Source organism: Salvelinus alpinus, chromosome 8 (genome assembly GCF_045679555.1).
Source record: "Salvelinus alpinus chromosome 8, SLU_Salpinus.1, whole genome shotgun sequence".
Taxonomy (NCBI): Eukaryota; Metazoa; Chordata; class Actinopteri; order Salmoniformes; family Salmonidae; genus Salvelinus; species Salvelinus alpinus.
Window position 1 is genome coordinate 22,611,283 of NC_092093.1, and position 22,241 is coordinate 22,633,523.

General features: G+C 45.3%; 1 protein-coding gene across 3 annotated transcripts in view; it reads left to right on the forward strand.

Annotated features, from left to right (window-relative positions):
- The first annotated feature begins 820 nt into the window (after positions 1-820).
- afg1lb (AFG1 like ATPase b) overlaps positions 821-22,241 on the forward strand; it is a 36,127-nt gene continuing 14,706 nt past the window's right edge. Inside the window, exons 1-7 of one of the 3 annotated variants that reach the window (XM_071413011.1) lie at positions 821-963; positions 1,334-1,662; positions 4,564-4,618; positions 5,491-5,592; positions 5,860-5,987; positions 9,112-9,211; positions 19,489-19,547. In XM_071413011.1, coding sequence (XP_071269112.1) covers positions 861-963; positions 1,334-1,662; positions 4,564-4,618; positions 5,491-5,592; positions 5,860-5,987; positions 9,112-9,211; positions 19,489-19,547 — 876 coding nt within the window. In that variant the 5' untranslated portion in view covers positions 821-860. Of the gene's footprint in view, positions 964-1,333; positions 1,663-4,560; positions 4,619-5,490; positions 5,593-5,859; positions 5,988-9,111; positions 9,212-19,488; positions 19,548-22,241 lie in introns of all 3 variants that reach the window. The other 2 variants (XM_071413010.1, XM_071413012.1) reach the window with 2 other exon arrangements.

Here is a 22,241-nt window from a genome sequence, read left to right on the forward strand (position 1 = left end):
TCCACTTCCGATCAGCTGAGGAGCAGCTGACGCTTGGCAGCTTCCGTGTGTTTTTGGCGCGTAAAAAAAACAGGGAACTCGGAAATCTCCTATTTCTAACTTCTGCGTACTCAAGACAACTGGGAACTCGGGGGGGGGGGGGGAAACTAGCTCCAGGGATAAAATTGTTTTGAATGGTCATCCAACTCGGAATTCCATGTCGAGAACTCGGACATCTTTCTAGAGCTCCGACCTGATCACATTATGATTTGACCTCGATTTTTCTTAGTTCCCAGTTGTCTTGAAAGCACCATACATTTACAATAGAGGTGCGTTCAGTTCGCTTGAACTTTTGCTACGTTGCGGAACAGATTGTACTGAACGACATGTTGCCACAAAACGTTATTGAAGAAACGTTTGCTCTCGTTTGGTGGGTTGCGCGAGGTGTGGCTTGAAGCAATAAGTTACGTATTTAAAGGGAAATGACCATGACCATTCCTCAACCCACAACTCAACCACTCTCCGTTTTTCAACTGGTTGTTCAGTACAGCACCCTTTCCGCTCAATTGAACGCTCCAGAACGTAAAAACGTACTGAACGCAGTCCTGATGTCTCCCCCCATTCAAATGTAATACTATCAGAAATATTATCAAATCAGAGTTAAATTAGCCGTGTAAAGCGTTGCATTTCCTTCCTCACAAATTCAACAAAATAGCTACGTATACAAAAATATACTTTACAAGACATATAAAATGTAAAACATCTTGATTGGCTTTATAACTTGCCCATAACGTAGTTTATTACAAAGAATATTACTTGTGTCATAACTGTTCTGGTGTTTATAGATGATTATAAATAAAGTTTCACTCCATTGAATCAAGATGGCGGCCTACACATCGTCTTTGGCGACAAGATGTTTAGTTAGATATTTAATAAAACACACTCAAAACAACATTTGGTTTTCCACGAGCAGCATTGCAAAAGGTGAGAGATTCTACATGTTGTCCAAATGTTTCATTTGGGGATGATTAGAGGATTGACACTGTTGTCCAAGTTTACAGTTAGATAACTTGCATAACATTAGCTAACGTAAATTGCTAGCTGTAGCCTGTTAGCACGTTGATTTGGTGTGCATTACAGTACATAAAGGGCTAACTAGCTAGCCTCTTAGTCTTTGATACACTCCCATTTACAAAATCAATGTGATGAGACTTATTGGCATGATGATCAACTAGTAATTCCTAACATGAACATACAGTATTATAGTTGTGTGTTGATAATACTCTGCTGTTGTATGTCGACTGTATGTGTTGATGGTACACTGTATCGTTGTCTTCATCCTCGTCTTTGCCAGGCTACACAACAAGCACATGTAATCCATCCACATCACCTTTGACCCCCTTGAACCAAGCCAGGTCAGACACCTCGGTGTCCACCAGAACTATCGAGCAGCACTATGACAGTCTCACCCGCTGTGGCTCGCTAGTGGAGGACACTCAACAAATAGATGCTGTACATCAGCTGGGGCAACTGCAGAAAACCCTGCGAGGGTATTCCAACAGCATCTACCTGACCCCACCCAAGCCTAAGGTGAAGGAGGCAAAAGACGGCAACGCAAAGCAACAGAAAATAAAAGACTCCAAACTGAGCAAAACTGAAGGGGATGATGCTCCCACAGAAGAGGTATAGATCACATGACTGATGCACTAGCTAATGCAACAAATTGATGCAATACATAATTTCATGCTGAATGGTTGTCCGTTTTGTATTGCATGGTTAGTTGATCTTATTTATTCCTGTATTGGATATGAATGTTGCATCATGGTTATTACACCTTTCATAGAAGTTTTCTCCTTCCTATACTTTTAAGGTTGATGGAAAATGCTGGATTGTCATTGGATGACTCATCTGTCACTCACAGCATGCCTCTCATTAACTGGATCAGTATTCTCCCGTGTTTTCCCCCTACTGTGTCCCAGTTAGCAAACAGAAGCAATTAGTCACTTGATTATAATGTTCCCGACATTTGGCTTGCCCTCACCTAACATTATGGCCCTGTGTGCTTTCGAGAGAATGTTGATGAAACACTATCAAGACCCGATTCAGTGAGAAGGGATAGATTGCAGTACAATAAAACAACTACCAGTATGTACAGAGTTTTGCATACCAGGCAATGCTCCGAAGCAAAATTCCCTTTGCCAGTTGTAGAGCGTTTGTGGAAAGCCACATTGTTCCTCAGTTCAATAGTAGTCTAGCTGATCCATAAGGACTACATGTGACACAACACCATTATTAGGCCTAGTCATACACAGTTAGATTGCCATTGCCCAATCATTAAATAGCTTGATTATGCTAGATGAGCTTTATAAATTGAATGGTATCTGGACTGTTAGCCTTGCATGAAGCTCCATTGACATCAAACATTTTGGAGCAGGGCACCATGGGACATTACAGAGGATCTGCCTGCCTATACCCCTAATGTTTTTGGAGCCCTGGTCAGAGGGAGGGTAAGGTGTGGGTGTGGCGGTTTTAGGTCTGTATGGGGGGGCTGTTGTTTTTTTTTAGGTCAGGGAACAGTGGAGATGTCTATGCTATGGGGTGGGGGTGTAGGGGTCTGGCAGGCACACTGACAGAGCGGGGTAGGATGAGATGTTTTGGATCGCAGTAAAGAGATACCTCCTGCTGGGGTGGCCCTGGTTCTCCTCTCTCATCATCCCGGTGCAGTAATGAGGGCATCCCCATTGTCTAGTACATTCCAGACTGAAAATACTGATGTGTAAGGTCCCCACTACCCCCTCTCCTCTTCATCCTTGTTTGTCAGTCTGCCACACACATACACACACACACACCACATGAATAGAGTTCTTATGCAATTACACTGTTTTGAATCAGGTCATGTTGCTGCTGTCTGCTCTCTCTGTTGGCATTCATTCACCATTGTACTCTGACTGACTATGAGCAGACTACACTTGACTTAATATTGACCCAATGTGGCTTGTTTTTGTAGTGGCTTACAATGGTACAGTGTTTATGAAGGATCCACCCCAATTCAAGTCAGATTGGTCATCCTGTCTACTAGGCCTTGGTCAGTTTGACCAGTTGTTAAGATACCCAACCATCATAACAGTCCTCATTGACCTTTCACCTTTCTTAGAAGTGGACTGATTGCTATGTTTACCGGATATAAAAATGGGGTCTATAACAAAGATCTCAACCTCTAACACTAACCTGTTGACATGTGAACTTTTTGCCCGTGAGCTATTCTACACTCCAGAGCCGGTGCAGGATGAGCGTGAGAGTGAAAATTGGCGGCTGAGCTGTGTGGAGGGCCGACTGACTGAGGAGAGGCATTCCTTGTTCTTCTCCACTCTGCCGTAACATTAAAACATGGCTGCCGGCCACCACCGACAATTACTGCCCGCGTTTCCAGAGAGCAGCTTGGAAAGTCAGTGAGAAGTCACACACTGTCTTCCAGCATTTCACCTCAGTGGAGGACAGGACAGGGAGGGAGAGAAGCGGAGAAGACAGGACAAGGAGAGGGAGAGGACCTGACAGGGAGACGGGAGGGTGGGAAGAAGGGGAGGAATGTTTTTTTTCACCAATGAATCAGCCATTGTCGTGAGATATGAGAGTCTGGTGCTTCATGAAGGGCAGTGGACACTGACTAATGTTGCTGCTGAATTGTAGGCAAAATTAAATCCGCTCCAAAAAAACATTATCTATGAGGTAGTTTACGGAGGACAACAACTTATCTTTTTCCATAACAACCTGGTCAAGAAGTTGCAAACAGGGGGCCTATGATTATGTGATTGTAGGATAAAATCAGGACGATTCAGGAATGACTTAACACTGCCACCACCACACCACTTCAACACAGTATCTCAATCAGCCAGTCCAACCCGGTGGGTTTGTAGACGTCCACTAGACCAGTGTTTCCTATCTCCAGTCCTCCCAACATAACATATTTTTGTTGTAGCCCTGGACAAACTCCCCTGATTCAATTGAGGGCCTGTTGATTAGTTGACAAGTTGAATCAGGTGTGCTTGTAGGGAACTACAACAAAAATGTGTACTGTTTGGTGTACTGAAGGACTGGAGTTGGGAAACACTACACTAGACCTCAGATGAACCTCTACAGTCCTCCCTATTTTGTCTGACAAATCCCCCCCATTGTTCTGCTGATTATGCTTTCTTCGTGGGAACCCTGTCTTGTTGATTAGATGTCCTTTGTCTTGCTCCACTGCAGTAGGCTAGTTGTCTAGAGAACTGGAATCGTACTGTAGTACTCTGAGGCTTGATGCCCTGACTGTAATTCTGGATTTAAACAATGATATGGAAATGAATAGTCTATGTTCCATAGGCCTATACTTTCTAGTGTAATTTGATTCAATGATAATTAATTAATATAGCTAGCTACTTGATATGACCCTTCTCATTCCAATTCTCATAATAGCTGGATTGACATGCTTATTGTCAATGACGACAAGCATCTGTGAAAGATGTTGTGAAAAACGAGCATTGTTACATTTTTCATTTTGGTGACAGTCATGACTGTTTATTTATGTTTATGTTTAATCCACAGGAGGAGCCCCTGCCTCCCCCACCACCACCCAGAGGGTTCTATATCCATGGTGATGTTGGTAAGACACATTATCTGCAGGTTGTAACACATTATTTGCAGGTTGTAACACATTATCTTTCACCTCTGGACTTCTCCATCCAAGGACTACCACCTCTCGACTCCTTTAGTGTGTGTCACTTGCTAAAATACCATGCAGCTTCACACTTCTATCACATTTATCACAATCACTCCTTCTCTCCTGTAATGCTAGTGTGTGTTGCAGCTGGCAATAAACCTGAGTTTTTCACCCGTCTCCTACTAAGCCGTCTCCCTCTAACCGGGGGCAGTTGTTCCATCCACCTTTTACAAGCAACTCTATAGGTCCACCTCATACCGGGTGGCGCTCACTTTCAACACATTACCCACAAGTTATAACACATAATCTGCCAGTTAAAACATTATCTACAAGGTATAACCCATTATCTGCACAATATAATGCATTATCTGCCAGTTAAAACATTATCTACAAGGTATAACCCATTATATGCACAATATAATGCATTATCTGCAAGTTAAAACATTATCTACAAGGTATAACCCATTATCTGCACAATATAATGCATTATCTGCCAGTTAAAACATTATCTACAAGGTATAACCAATTATCTGCACAATATAATGCATTATCTGCCAGTTAAAACATTATCTACGAGGTATAACCCATTATCTGCAAAATATAATGCATTATCTGCCAGTTAAAACATGATCTATAGGTTATAACACATATGATAGTTCTAACACTTACTTAGATCCAGTTTGTTGCTGACCCTGTTACTACTGAATAGGCATGGTATTGTCATGTTTCATGCTTTTCTGGGGGGATATTGTTAGCTATATTTTATGATGAATATATGTTTCGTTCTTGTCTGTCTTTTTGGGGGGAAACTCCAGGCACAGGGAAGACCATGCTTATGGATATGTTTTACTCTCATGTGGATAACGGACGTAAGAAAAGGGTCCATTTTAACAGCTTCATGTTGGACATCCACAAAAGTTAGTACTCTCCTCCTAGTATGTCTCTTAATATACAGCTGTCAGAGGTTTGTTTGCTTGACTTTGAGCAAGTCCGACACCTCCATACATTCTGTATCGTATATTTACCTCACTCTCTGTTGATCCTGATGCCATAATTGTGTACCATTATGCATATAAGTGAAATTACTGCTGTTACTACTACTATGCATTGTTAGGGGGTTTGAATTTCAGATGCAGGTGTGCTTTAAGATGTTTGTGTCTGACGATTGTGTAACCTTGTTAAAGGGATCCACCGGAGGAAACAAAGCACTCCTCAACGGAGGCTGGGGAAAATGTTCACCTATGACCCCATCTTGCCGGTTGCCATGGAGATCAGCAATGAAACCTGTGTCTTGTGTTTTGACGAGTTTCAGGTGAGGGTGTGTGTGTGTGTGTGTGTGTGTGTGTGTGTGTGTGTGTGTGTGTGTGTGTGTGTGTGTGTGTGTGTGTGTGTGTGTGTGTGTGTGTGTGTGTGTGTGTGTGTGTGTGTGTGTGTGTGTGTGTGTGTGGAACAAGGAGGACATGAGGTGACTCAAGCAGGTGTTTTTGGACACAGAACAAACTATAGTTAAAAAACAGCATAACAAAAGGCACAAAACAACAAGCACTGTAATTTCCATTAACTCTCGACTGCACAAACTAATAAGACAGAACGCTGATTTAGTCAGTGGAGTTTTATGTGCCAGCTAATGGGGATGATGACATGGACAGAATTAGCAGATCCTTCAAAACATGAACATCTCATTTATACTGATGAACAGTAGGCTATGTCATAGGTAGGCTAATGACTCTAAAGTATTTCCCCATGTCCTCCTCTTGCTTAGAGCCATCTGAGGGCAAGGTGCTAAGTCTCCTCACACTCACATAAACAGGGCTGAAGCCACCTAGTGGTTGGTGTGAGTGTAGCAGCACTCTGAGACCCTACTAGAGGCACTGAAACAGATGTTTTACATGGAGGAAGCTGCATCCCCACACATTTGCTCTGGATCATAGGTAACTCTTATAAGCAGTCCAACAGCATTTAAAATAACTGTTGTTGCCTTTCCGACAATCCTAACAGTAGTGATGTATCCACTGGGACAAATAAGACCAGTACTCTGCTCTTTAGCTATTTTGTCATGCTGGCTAGTTGATATCTGCATTGAGAGGCATATAGCCTTGCTTCTCAGTGAGCAACAATAAGACGCATAGGTATTATCATTCATCCTTATGGGGGGGTCAAAGATCACCATAGGCAATGTTTCTCTCTCTCTCGCTCTCTAATCACTCCCAGGGTGCATCGGTGTGGAACAAGAGCCTCTCCTTTCATTCTCCCTTTTCACATTTTAAACTGCTGCACACTCTCCTCTCGCATCCTCATTGATTTGTTTTGTTTATGGTTGCCTTGCTGCTTTGCTTTCTTTGCTTCTCGACTGTTGCTACCGGCGAATATGGACAACACACGTGTGTCGTATGTGATGCATAAACAAGAGGACGAAGGGGAGGGATGGAAGGAAGGAGTGGGGAACAGAGTGTGTGTGTGGGGGGGGGGGGGGGTTGAGGGTCCATACCAATCAGCATCCTCCTCCACTCAGCCATGCAAATTAGGCTATGTGGGTATCAGTCGCACTCGCCTGCTTCCTTAAGTGAGTGGCGCTGGAAAGCGACTGGCGGCAGCAGCGGGTCAGATGGATCTTATCCTCTTAAATGCTAATGACATTTCTCCTTTCTCTTCATTAGCACTGTGCCATTATCAGTAATTTGTAGCGCCCCCCCCCCCCCTTTTGTCCCCCTCCAAGTCTCTCTAATGAATACTGGGCATTGAGAAGGATGCCTGAGACGGAGAGAGGGATGGAGAGACTGAGAAAGAGAGACTGAGGACAGAGACAGAGTGGGAAGAAAGCGCTTCAGGCTTTCATTGTCTCAGAACCCCAGTCAGTGGGGTTCTATCTGTGAAATTACTCAGGTTGTGTTGTTGTGTACGTAAAGGGGTGTAAGATCAAAAGAGGCTTAATTTGGCACCCAAGTGCGACGCCGCGGTAAACTGACTCCCCGCTAGAGTAATTGGATGCTCATTTGAATATCGACAGTGGTGGCGGCAGCGGTCGCACCGTTGTTTTTGTGTTACACAAGTGCAGTATATTAGCCCCCCTTCTCTTTCTCTGGGAAACCTTTCGTATCTCTATCTCTCTCCCCTCTCTTCGTATTCAGCAATCAATATCGGCCCTTGGAGTGTGTGGTGTGTTTAGGGCCCATGAATAAACAAATACGGGTTGGATAAAGGTCATAATTAAATGATTCTTTTGAAATTAAAATGAAAAATAACGGCTGGAGGAAATGGGGCCTATTCAGTGAGTATATAGGGCCCAGGCACCTTGTCTTTATGTGGATGTCACACACACACACACACACACACACACACACACACACACACACACACACACACACACACACACACACACACACACACACACACACACACACACACACACCTTAATTTGCTGAAGGAGGGTGCCTCTTGCTGCCTTGTTGCAAAATCAAGGCTTTAGCTCCGATGCTAATGTATTATTGGCAGAGGGCATAGGGGTTAGCATGTGAAAGTAGAAGACACTCCAGGCTAAGAAAGGCAGCATATGCTGTGGGGATGGCAGTCATAAGTGTCTGTAAGGCAAGGAAAAGAGAGGGACGTTAAGGAGGGGGAGGGACCATTAGATGACAGGAACACCGTTCCTCTTATCCACAAGTTGGACAACCCTACATGGACTACAGTCTGCTTGATTACTAATGAAATACATTAGAGTGGATTTGACCAAGGAGATAGATTAGTGATCATAGAGATATTGGGGGCGGGGGACAGAAGTACAGTACAGTTTTACTATTTGGCAAGATGGTCAGTCAATCGGTTGCTCATTATGTTTGCCAATGTCCTCTTCACATGTGTGGATTGATTCAACATATTGCCGTGTAGCTGTCTGTTGGTGGAAAAGCCAGCGGTTCCATAGTGCTAATAGATAATGATCGTAGAGGCCAGCAGCAGCTCAGGGACAGTAACGCTGTCAGGGCCCTCTAACCAAATGTCCTCCATCTCACACGCACACACAATCACACACACTTCACACCTTTTGTGAGGCCATCTGGGAGTCGCTTTGTTTGCCATTGTGGCCCCTGTTTGAATTCATATTGCTTTCATTTTTTTGTTATTCTTTTCTTTCTCTCGCTTTGTCTGTTTAGTTGATTAGCTCAGCCTAGCCGCGTTGGCTTGGCTACTTGTCCATGACAGAAAGCTGCTTCGTGACCATTTGCAATGGGATGGCGGGTGTGACCATGACCAGGGTGAAAGAATAGAAATGACGTACACCTAAATGACTTTAATCAGCTCAGGAGATTGCGTGGTCATTCTCAGCTCCCATGTGTTGACCTATATGCACACACAACCATATGCTTGTCTGCCACAAGAGAAGGCACATTGTAGTCTGGCTGCCTTTAAATTCTCTCTCTTGCCCCCCCCCCCCCCCCCAGGTGACTGACATAGCTGATGCGATGATTCTGAAACAGCTGTTCCAGACGTTGTTCAGGACCGGGGTAGTGGTGGTGGCCACCTCCAACAGGCCCCCTGACGGTGAGGTCAAAGTAAATTCACTCTCTGTACTGGGTCTCTTAAGGAGAGATACTACAGTTCGGATACCTTTCTGATTCACACGACTCGTATGATTCATACGACTCGTATGATTCACACGACTCATGCGTCATTCATGCATAACTGTGGTATCGTTGCATTGTTATCTGATTTTGTAGCACAAACGCACAGTCACAGTCCTACACCATTGTCAGCTTGTATAGCAATGCAGCTCTCTCCTTTCTCCTATTGTGCTGTTGAACATGCTTCTTTAACTCTACAGTACCTCTCCAATTCACATCCAGTCCAACCTGTTCACTTCACATCGTGTCAAGCTCACCTTTCTCTTCCATATAGCTCACTCCATTGTTTTTCCAATTATACTCACAATTTGGGCAAAACAAAATGGGAAAGGGGGATACCTAGTCAGTTGTCCAACTTAATGTATTCAACTGAAATATGTCTGCCGCATTTAACCCAGCCCATCTGAATCAGAGAGGTGCGGGGGGCTGCCATAATTGACATCCACGTCTTTGGCACCCGGGGAACAGGGCGGGGGCAGAACAACAGAACGACAGATTTTTACCTCGTCAGCTCGAGGATTCGATCCAGCAACCTTCTGGTTACTGGCCCAACGCTCTAATCACAAGGCTACTTGCCGCCCCAAATGCTGTGTTATTATGGGAGAAGTTCCTTCCTGTTTCACACCGTTCCAAAACATTTCTCCCTACTGAACACAGCCCTGATGATGATGCTGAAGGAAAGAGCGAGGAGTAAATCACAGACATACATTTAAATATATGGCTCTGGGGTGAACTAGGCTTCTTTCTGTTGTGATGTTGAACATCTCCCTCCTTGTCTTTTTCTCCATACCTCTGTATTATCTGAATCACCTGAAGTCCAGTGGTGTGTGTTGCCTGTCTGGATCAAAGACTGTTCAAAGCGTTATTTTTAATCATGAAAGAAGGAGAACATTATTTGATACACGTTCCATGAATCGAGCCATTTAAACTCTTTAATCTCTCCCTCTCTCTCGCTCCCTCCCTCCCTCTCTTTCTCTGTCTCGTTCTCTCTTTGTTGATTCCACCGCTGTCGTTTTGTCAAGGCTGTGATGTTACATTTAATGCTAAGTGAGCAAGGTGGCGAGGGAGAGTGAGAGAGGGAGTAAGAATGGAAGGAGAGCGAGAGATAAAGGCATGACGTTGGCTCTCTTCTCAGGGCTAACGTCATCAATGTCTCGTCGCTCAATGGGTTTCCAGTTGATGGCAACCGAGATCGCTTTCTCTTTCATATACAAAGACAAGCTTGTCTGACATTTACCAGCCATTAAGAACAAAGCGACAGACCACGCAAACTTGATGGAGATGCTTGTTTGTTTTTTAATTAGAAGGCAAATGGAACACTAAGCCCTCAGAGAGCCTGACATGAAAGTAAAGGAGGATTCCTCCTTTATTGATCTCCACATGAGATTGTGCTAGCTAGGCTATCAAAAGCAGCTAAAGTGGGTTATGTGGTATATAGATGGCGCTAGGCTATCAAAAACAGCAAAAGTGGGTTATGTGGTGAATAGATAGCGCTAGGCTATCAAAAGCAGCTAAAGTGGGTTATGTGGTGAATAGATAGCGCTAGGCTATCAAAAGCAGCTAAAGTGGGTTATGTGGTATATAGATGGCGCTAGGCTATCAAAAGCAGCTAAAGTGGGTTATGTGGTATATAGATGGCACTAGGCTATCAAAAGCAGCTAAAGTGGGTTATGTGGTATATAGATGACGCTAGGCTATGAAAGCAGCTAAAGTGGGTTATGTGATTGAAGGGGAACTTACTTAGAGACGATGTGTCACGCTCCCCAGCACACTCTTGTTTTTGTCTGTTGTTGTGTAGCTAGAGCAGAGCAGTTGTCGCCTTGTCGTGCTTTAGATGCACTTGTGTTAATGGATGTTTAGTAGAGAAGGACAGGCTGAATGCTTCATTTCAAGGTTTACACACTAGATATCGTGGTTTATCTAGCTGCTTGCCTCTCAGGCCCATTGTAGGTCAGGCCAACTTACATTTCAATGAGATCTAATGTTGCATCTCACACACAACCTGGAAGGATGGATGTGGGCTGTATGATTAGGCTTACCTTCTCCACCCACAGTAAAAAATGGACTTTTTCAATGTGTTGTATTTGCTTCCTCCTTACTTTTTCTATTAAAGTTGCCGTAAACATGCTTATTTCAAACCATTACCACATTGATAGTAGCCTTCTCACAACACACATTGTTATGCGTAGTATACAGTGCATTCTGAAAGTATTCAGACCCCTTCCCTTTTTCCACATTTTGTTACTTTACAGCCTTATTCTAAAATCGATTAAATAAAAACAATTCCTCATCAATCTACACACAGTACCCTCATAATGACAAAGTGAAAACTGGTTTTTAGAATTTTTTGCAAATGTATTAAAAATAAAGTATTCAGACCCTTTATGAGACTTGAAATTGAGCTCAGGTGTATCCTGTTTCCATTGATCATCCTTGAGCTATTTCTACAACTTGATTGGAGTCCAACTGTGGTAAATTCAATTGATTTGAAAAGGCACACACCTGTCTATATTAGGTCCCACAGTTGACAGTGCATGTCAGAGCAAAAACCAAGCCATGAGGTAGAAGGAATTGTCCCTAGACCTCAGAGACAGGATTGTCGAGGCACAGATCTTGGGAAGGGTACCAAAACATTTCTGCAGCATTGAAGGTCTCCAAGAACACAGTGGCCTCCATCATTCTTAAATGGAAAAAGTTTGGAACCATTAAGACTCTTCCTAGAGCTGGCTGCCTGGCCAAATTGCACAATCAGGGGAGAAGGGCCTTGGTTAGGTGACCGAGATGGTTCCTCTGTGGAGATGGTTGTCCTTCTGGAAGGTTCTCCCATCTCTGCAGCACTCCACCAATCAGGTCTTTATGGTAGAATGGCAGGACGGAAGCCACTTCTCAGCGGCAGGGACTGGGAGACTAGTTGGGATCGAGGGGGAAAGATGAACGGAGCAAAGTACAGAGAGATCCTTAATGAAAACCTGCTGCAGAGCGTTCAGGACCTCAGATTGGGGCGAAGGTTCACCTTCCAACATGACAACAACCCTAAGCACACAGCCAAGACAACACAGGAGTGGCTTCGGGACAAGTCTCAATGTCCTTGAGTGGCTCTGGACTTGCACCCCCGAACGAACATCTCTGGAGAGACCTGAAAATAGCTGTGCAGCGACACTCCTCATCCAACCTGACAGAATTTGAAAGGATCTGCAGAGAAGAATGCGAAAAACTCCCCAAATACAGGTTTGCCAAGCATGTAGTGTCATACCCAAGAAGACTCAAGGCTGTAATCGCTGCCAAAGGTGCTTCAACAAAGTCCTGAGTAAAGGGTTTCGAATACTTATGTAAATGTGATAAAGTTTTTGATTTGTTAAAATTTCTTAACTTTTTTTGCTTTGTCATTATGGGCTATTGTGTGTAGATTGAGGTAAAAAAAAACAATTTAATCCATTTTAGAATAAGGCTATAACGTAACAAAATGTTGAAAAAGTCAAGGGGTCTGAATACTTTCCAAATGCGCTGTAGTTCCAACTGTTGTTCTCTCCACTAAGAAGGTACAATATATATACAAAAGTATGTGGACAAATTAGTGGATTCTGCTATTTCAGCCACACCCATTGCTGACAGGTGGATAAAATCGAGCATACAGCCATGCAATCTACATAGACTAACATTGGCAGTAGAATGGCCTTACTGAAGAGCTCAGTTACTTTCAACGTGGCACCGTCATTTTTAATTTTTTTAATTTTTTATTTCACCTTTATTTAACCAGGTAGGCTAGTTGAGAACAAGTTCTCATTTGCAACTGCGACCTGGCCAAGATAAAGCATAGCAGTGTGAACAGACAACACAGAGTTACACATGGAGTAAACAATAAACAAGTCAATAACATGGTAGAAAAAAAAGAGAATCTATATACAATGTGTGCAAAAGGCATGAGGTAGGCAATAAATCGAATAATTACAATTTAGCAGATTAACACTGGAGTGATAAATCATCAGATGATCATGTGCAAGAAGAGATACTGGTGTGCAAAAGAGCAGAAAAGTAAATAAATAAAAGCAGTATGGGGGGTGAGGTAGGTAAATTGGGTGGGTAGTTTACAGATGGACTATGTACAGCTGCAGCGATCGGTTAGCTGCTCAGATAGCAGATTTTTAAAGTTGTTGAGGGAGATAAAAGTCTCCAACTTCAGAGATTTTTGCAATTCGTTCCAGTCGCAGGCAGCAGAGAACTGGAAGGAAAGGCGTCCAAATGAGGTTTTGGCTTTAGGGATGATCAGTGAGATACACCTGCTGGAGCGCGTGCTGCGGGTGGGTGTAGCCATCGTGACCAGTGAACTGAGATAAGGCGGCACTTTACCTAGCATAGCCTTGTAGATGACCTGGAGCCAGTGGGTCTGACGACGAACATGTAGCGAGGGCCAGCCGACTAGGGCATACAGGTCGCAGTGGTGGGTCGTATAAGGTGCTTTAGTAACAAAACGAATGGCACTGTGATAAACTGCATCCAGTTTGCTGAGTAGAGTATTGGAAGCTATTTTGTAGATGACATCGCCGAAGTCGAGGATCGGTAGGATAGTCAGTTTTACTAGGGTAAGTTTGGCGGCGTGAGTGAAGGAGGCTTTGTTGCGGAATAGAAAGCCGATTCTTGATTTGATTTTGGATTGGAGATGTTTGATATGAGTCTGGAAGGAGAGTTTGCAGTCTAGCCAGACACCTAGGTACTTATAGATGTCCGCATATTCTAGGTCGGAACCGTCCAGGGTGGTGATGCTAGTCGGGCGTGCGGGTGCAGGCAGCGAACGGTTGAAAAGCATGCATTTGGTTTTACTAGCGTTTAAGAGCAGTTGGAGGCCACGGAAGGAGTGTTGTATGGCATTGAAGCTCGTTTGGAGGTTAGATAGCACAGTGTCCAAGGAAGGGCCGGAAGTATATAGAATGGTGTCGTCTGCGTAGAGGTGGATCAGGGAATCGCCCGCAGCAAGAGCAACATCATTGATGTATACAGAGAAAAGAGTCGGCCCGAGAATTGAACCCTGTGGTACCCCCATAGAGACTGCCAGAGGACCGGACAACATGCCCTCCGATTTGACACACTGAACTCTGTCTGCAAAGTAGTTGGTGAACCAGGCAAGGCAGTCATTAGAAAAACCGAGGCTACTGAGTCTGCCGATAAGAATATGGTGATTGACAGAGTCGAAAGCCTTGGCCAGGTCGATGAAGACGGCTGCACAGTAATGTCTTTTATCGATGGCGGTTATGATATCGTTTAGTACCTTGAGCGTGGCTGAGGTGCACCCGTGACCGGCTCGGAAACCGGATTGCACAGCGGAGAAGGTACGGTGGGATTCGAGATGGTCAGTGATCTGTTTGTTGACTTGGCTTTCGAAGACCTTAGATAGGCAGGGCAGGATGGATATAGGTCTGTAACAGTTTGGGTCCAGGGTGTCTCCCCCTTTGAAGAGGGGGATGACCGCGGCAGCTTTCCAATCCTTGGGGATCTCAGATGATACGAAGGAGAGGTTGAACAGGCTGGTAATAGGGGGTGCGACAATGGCGGCGGACAGTTTCAGAAATAGGGGGTCCAGATTGTCAAGCCCAGCTGATTTGTATGGGTCCAGGTTTTCCAGCTCTTTCAGAACATCTGCTATCTGGATTTGGGTAAAGGAGAAGCTGGGGAGGCTTGGGCGAGTAGCAGCGGGGGGGGCGGGGCTGTTGGCCAAGGTTGGAGTCGCCAGGAGGAAGGCATGGCCAGCCATTGAGAAATGCTTGTTGAAGTCTTCGATTATCACGGATTTATCGGTGGTGACCGTGTTACCTAGCCTCAGTGCAGTGGGCAGCTGGGAGGAGGTGCTCTTGTTCTCCATGGACTTTACAGTATCCCAGAACTTTTTGGAGTTAGAGCTACAGGATGCAAATTTCTGCTTGAAAAAGCTGGCCTTTGCTTTCCTGACTGACTGCGTGTATTGGTTCCTGACTTCCCTGAACAGTTGCATATCGCGGGGGCTCTTCGATGCTATTGCAGTTCGCCACAGGATGTTTTTGTGCTGGTCGAGGGCAGTCAGGTCTGGAGTGAACCAAGGGCTATATCTGTTCTTGGTTCTGCATTTTTTGAACGGAGCATGCTTGTCTAATATGGTGAGGAAGTAACATTTAAAGAATGACCAGGCATCCTCAACTGACGGGATGAGGTCAATATCCTTCCAGGGTACCCGGGCCAGGTCGATTAGAAAGGCCTGCTCGCAGAAGTGTTTTAGGGAGCGTTTGACAGTGATGAGGGGTGGTCGTTTGACCGCGGACCCGTGGCGGATACAGGCAATGAGGCAGTGATCGCTGAGATCTTGATTGAAGACAGCAGAGGTGTATTTGGAGGGCAGGTTGGTCAGGATAATGTCTATTAGGGTGCCCATGTTTACGGATTTAGGGTTGTACCTGGTGGGTTCCTTGATGATTTGTGTGAGATTGAGGGCATCAAGCTTGGATTGTAGGACTGCCGGGGTGTTAAGCATATCCCAGTTTAGGTCACCTAACAGAACAAACTCTGAAGCTAGATGGGGAGCGATCAATTCACAGATGGTGTCCAGGGCACAGCTGGGAGCTGAGGGGGGTCGGTAGCAGGCGGCAACAGTGAGAGACTTATTTCTGGAGAGATTAATTTTTAAAATTAGAAGTTCGAACTGTTTGGGCATAGACCTGGAAAGTATGACAGAACTTTGCAGGCTATCTCTGCAGTAGATTGCAACTCCTCCCCCTTTGGCAGTTCTATCTTGACGGAAAGTGTTATAGTTGGGTATGGAAATCTCAGAATTTTTGGTGGCCTTCCTAAGCCAGGATTCGGACACGGCAAGGACATCAGGGTTGGCAGAGTGTGCTAAAGCGGTGAGTAAGGCAAACTTAGGGAGGAGGCTTCTGATGTTGACATGCATGAGGCCAAGGCTTTTTCGATCACAGAAGTCAACAAATGAGGGTGACTGGGGACATGCAGGGCCTGGGTTTACCTCCACATCACCCGAGGAACAGAGGAGTAGTAGGATGAGGGTGCGGCTAAAGGCTATCAAAACTGGTCGCCTAGAGCGTTGGGGACAAAGAATAAAAGGAGCAGATTTATGGGCGTGGTAGAATAGATTCTGGGCATAATGTGCAGACAGGGGTATGGTGGGGCGCGGGTACAGCGGAGGCAAGCCCAGGCACTGGGTGATGATAAGAGAGGTTGTATCTCTGGACATGCTGGTCTCAATGGGTGAGGTCACCGCATGTGTGGGGGGTGGGACAAAGGAGGTATCAGAGGTACGGAGAGTGGAACTACAGGGTCCATTGCAAACCAAAACAATGATAATGATAACTAGCCTGAACAACAGTATGCAAGGCATATTGATATTTGAGAGAGACATACAATAAGGCATAAAGTGATTGCAGGTCTTGATTGGGAGAGCTAGCTAAAACAAGTAAGGTAAGATAACAGCAGCAATAACAGGGTGCTAGTCTAACACAGCAACAACAGGTAAAAATGGCGACGACTAGGCAGAGAGGGTCGGATTAACTACACACAGATCCTGAGTTAAAGCACAGAGCCGACAGATAAAACACAAATAAACAGAATGGAGTACCGTGAATTAATGGACAGTCAAGCATGCATCAGCTATGTAGCCAAGTGATCATAGTGTCCAGGGGGCAGCCGTAGATGGAGCAGGGAGGCCTCCACTAAGCTAGCACGCGGCGTTTAAAGTTAGTAGCCCGGGGGGTGGTCTGCTCAGACGGAGGGGGTCTGCTCAGACGTGGTCGTGTCGACAGAGAATCCAAGCCGGATGGCGAAAGAGAGGTTGTGAATTGTAGAATTGTGTTTGCTAACTGGTGCTAGCTTCGTGGCAGTGGCGCTAGCTGCGCTAGCTGCAAGCTAGCTGTGAGGATCAGAAGTAGTGGCTCAGGGATTACGGCAGGAATCCGGCGTTGTTGTCGAGAGACAGTCCGATGCTGGTAAATTGGTGAGTAATATCCAGGCTAATAACAGGGCTGGTGTCTGTGCAGAAGGTAAAAGCTACTAGCAGCGGCAAAAAAATGGCTAAATTAGCTTGTAGCTGATTTAGACCAGTTGTGATGGATTGGCAGGGCTCTGTGTCGGCAAAAAAAAGGTCCAGTCCAATTGGCAAAAGAGGTATTGTAGCCCAAGAATTCGCTGGTAGACCTCTTCGGCTAGCCGGCAGATGGGCCTAGCTCGAGGCTAGCTCAAGGCTAACTGGTGCTTGCTTCGGGACAGAGGTGTTAGCCAGTAGTAGCCACTCGGTTGCAGCTAGCTAGCTGTGATGATACGGTGTAATTGTCCAGAGCTTGCGTCAGGAATCCGGTGATGTGGTAGAGAAAAAGCAGTCCTATATGCTCTGGGTTGATATCGCGCTTGCAGACTGGCAGGTATTGGCCCGGTATTGAAGCTGGCTGTGTCCGAGTTAAGGGTGACGACCGCAGCAGTGGCTAACTGACTACTAGCTAGTAGCTAGTTATCTGGCTAGCTTCTGATTGGGGTTACGGTTCTAAAGTATAAAAAAAATAGCAGGTCCGTACCACATTGGGTGAGGCGGAATGTAGGAATGTATATTCAGTTCCTAGATGGAAAGTGAAATTAAAATATATACGAAATGTATACGAAAAATACGAAGACTATTTACACGGGACAAGACAAAGACACGTCCGACTGCTACGCCATCTTGGATTCTGGATGTCATAGGATGCCACCTTCCCAACAAGTCAGTTCGTCAAATTTCTGCCCTGCTAGAGCTGCCCCGGTCACCTGTAAGTGCTGTTATTGTGAAGTGGAAACATCTAGGAGCAACAACGGCTCAGCCGTGAAGTGGTAAGCCACATAAGCTCACAGAACAGGACCGCCGAGTGCTGTAGCACGTAAAAATCGACCCTCACTACTTCTAAGTTCTAAACTGCCTCTGGAAGCAACATCAGCACAAGAACTGTTCGTCGGGAGTTTCATGAAATGGGTTTCTATGGCCGAGCAGCCGCATACAAGCCTAAGAACCATGCACAATGCCAATCGTCGGCTGGAGAGTGTAAAGCTCGCCGCATTGGACTCTGGAGCAGTGGAAACGCGTTCTCTGGAGTGATGAATCACACGTCACCATCTGGCAGTCCAACAGACAAATCTGGATTTGGAAGATATCAGGAGAACGCTACCTGCCGGAATGCATAGTGCCAACTGTAAAGTTTGGTGGAGGAGGAATAATGGTCTGGGGCTGTTTCTCATGGTTCGGGCTAGGCCCTTTTGTTCCAGTGAAGGGAAATCTTAATGCTACAGCATACAATGACATTCTAGACGATTCTGTCCTTCCAAGTTTGTGGCAACAGTTTGGGGAAGGCAATTCCTGTTTCAGCATGACGATGCCCCCGTGCACAAAGCGAGGTCCATACCAAAATGGTTTGTTGAGATCGGTGTGGAAGAACTTGACTGGCCTGCACAGAGCCCTGACCTCAACCCCATCGAACAGCTTTGAGATGAATTGGAACTCCGACTGCGAGCCAGGCCTAACCGCCCAACGTCAGTGCCAGACCTCACTAATGCTCTTGTGGCTGAATGGAAGCAAGTCCCTGCAGCAATGTTCCGACATCTAGTGGAAAGCCTTCCCAGAAGAGTGGAGGTTGTTATGGCAGCAAAGGGGGACCAACTCAATATTAATGCCCATGATTTTGGAGTGAGATGGTGGACGAGCAGGTGTCCACATACTTCTGGTCATTTAGTGTACCTTAACAACGTTTAAACAGGTCTAACTTCATTGTCAGCTGCTACTCCTGTAAACTTAAACCCAAACATCAACAACACCCACTCATTTCCATCTTTCCAAGTAGTTTAAGGCTGTGTGTGTGTTATCTGTCTATCAGGGATGCTACTTCAGATGTAATTTGCTCCAGCAGAGCTAATTGGAAAGTCTATTCACGGGACTTTGTGGACAATGTCCGAGCTGAAAAAGCGAAAGTCCTTTCTCCCGCCACCATTGTTTGGGAATGTAATGAATTGTATGTTGCTGCTGCTAGCTGCTGCTGCAGGTAGAGAAATCTATTTTTCTCCCTCTGCCCCCATCCCTTTTGTGCTGCCTCCCCACCCATCCTTTAGTTCATCAATAGCCACTTTATGTGCCAATCTGTGGTGGGAGAATTACATTATTAGGAGGCTAAACAGCAGCGCTAACATGGCGCCTCCCTCTCCTTTCAGATCTGTACAAAAATGGACTTCAGAGAGACGCCTTCCTGCCTTTCATCAACGTGTTGAAGGTAAAGACAGTCATCCCCTCTTCTCTCCTCTTTTTAATTTATTCATTAATTTCTCTCATCCACCTGACACCACACACACACACACACACACACACACACACATACACACACACCTCTGTTACTGTGTCTGTCTCTTTCCAATTTGCTATTGTGTGTTTTTGTGTGTGTGTGTGTGTTTTCTACCTGAGAAGCACGGTGTCACACACGATGTCACAAAACTGACTTTGATCATACCTGGAGATGGTGAAAGACTCAAATCGGACACAGAGAGCGAGGGGGATAGAAAGAGAGTGAACGCTCGCTGTGTGAATGGGAAATGGACAAGCGAGCAGAGGGAATGAACCAGCCTGCTTGCATTTCAAAGTGAGGAGAGAAAGGGGCGAGGGAGGGGGGGGGGGGGGTGAGGAGGGGATTGGGCTGTGAGGTAGCACCATGGATAGAAACTAGCAATGCTCTGAGACTACTTTGCAATTTAATAAGCATTATTATAAGCAGGTAGAACCATTATCCATTAACCATTATCCTGGCAGCACCAGAGATGATTACGAGGTGTTTATACTGACTATGATCATAAATAATTGCAGAATAATTTAACATGCATTTTGCAGGAGAGGAGGAAAACATTCTTCCACTTTTCACAACTAAATAGTAGAGATAAACGTTAGGAAATGGATCCCTCTTCTGAAACACACACACACAATGAGAGTTCTTCCGCGCACACACACGGACACACACACACAACAGGGGTACTGCTGAGTAATCATCAGAAGACGTACCAGAACACGCAAAACAGACAACCCAGGCATTTCCCTAAAGAGAGCATCTGCTAATCCAAGAAGGACCTTTCTCATTGGCTAGATGATACCTTTTACCACTGGTGTATGTAGTTACCACAACCACTAACCTTTTTAAAGAGACTTAACGTACCGATTCTGCATGATACTCATTAAGAAAAATGAGATTTCAGTGTTAGGGGTGTGGTTTGATGTGGAAGCTACTAATGTTTGTCCCCCATGAGACACCATAGGAACAAAGTCAGTATCTCTTCCTCAAAATAGTCAGAATGACTCTAAGAACTCAAGAAATATGTAATTAATTCTGATGTTTTTGCAGAGGTTTTAGTCACTCAATTTTATATTTTGCTAAGGTATTTGGTGCAGTATTTCTCAAGTTATAATTTTTTTGCCACATGTTGTATGTCTTATGTAAACAAAGTCCGATCAGCTACAGTGCTGGGCAGGTTTGTCTCACTATCTGTGTCTTCTGCGGTAGAATTGGATAGAGCGCAATCACCACAGATGTGTATCCCTTGTTAGTGGGCAAATGAGCCTTTGTGGAAAATCAAAACCCTAACCATCAAATAAGTCATGACAAACTCGCTTACAAAAGTCTGTTTTGGACAAGTCTGACTTTTGCCAAAATTATCCTATTTTCACTTAGTAATCCATTTTGACACTAGAATAAATGTTTCTGACTAATATTGATGCCACAGGCCGTTTTTTCTATCAGAGAAATTGTTTATTGGCTTCAGTTGCGCTTTTTAAAGTCATAAAGCACTTTTATCTATCCATTGGTTGTGGAATGCACAGGTTCTCAGGGGATTAAGGTTTGGCTTGGGGGAGGGTTTAATGAAGAGCTTCAGGGTCACTGGAGCTTAACTGTGTGTCCCCCTCCATTTTGGTCTTTCACCAGGGCCTTAAAGTCACCCTACCCAGAAAACGCTCCCCTCTCCACCTCTTGCCCTCGTCCTAATCCCAGCCTCATAAGGAACTGTGAATGCCCCTGGTCCAATTCGGCCTCCTCTCTGTCCCCTGTCTTTCAGACTCCCATGTTCCCCTTTGTGAGGCCATCTGGTTTTGGGGTGGAGTGGAGAGTTTGGGGATGCTCCCCTCCCAACAGTGGACGTCCTGCCAAGTTAGCAAGGGGTGGTGGGGTTGTGATGGGGGTGGTTCCTCGCCCCCACTGGGTGACCCTTAATAGTTAGAATTAAAGCTGGAAGGGACCAATGATTCCATCCCTCTGACTCTTTGGATGTAGAGTCAGTGTGTTTTGGGGTGAAGCCCTGGTGTGAACTGGGAGGATGGGGGAGTAGTGAATGAGTGAGGGTGTGAAAATTGCCTCTTAACTCTCCTCCCTGTCACCTGAGCTGGAGTGTTTGGGGTTAATTCCTTCCTCTCCAGATTGGATATCTTATATCTCTATTGACTTCTGATTAGAGGAGATCCCAGGGACCCTCGAACCACCCTGCCAAGCCCCACAAACCACCCTCCCAAGCCCCCCAAACCACCCTGCCTCTGCCCCCCACTAGCTACCTTGCCGAATCTTCTGCTACCCTCCTGCCTAGCCCCCTCCTACTGCTCCCAGCGCTCACAGGGGTAGTTACATATGAGATGAAGGAGAGAGCGAGAGAGGGATATCATACTCGCTTCGATCTGTCCTCTCTCCCTCTATCCCCCCCTTTCATTCTCTTCAGCATTTCTTTCTGCATTCTTTCTCTGTCCCTCCAACTTTCTCATCTTCACTCTTCTTTCTTTCTCTGTCTTTCCTTCTCTTTCCCTCGACCCCTCTTTCTCCTTCTTCTCTCCCTCTGTTCTTCCTCTCTGTAGGCCCAAGGACAGGACTCTGTGTGTACTGAATATTTTTCCCTGCCCTCTTTTGATGCCGGAGAAATATGATAACTTGATTGTCTGTATT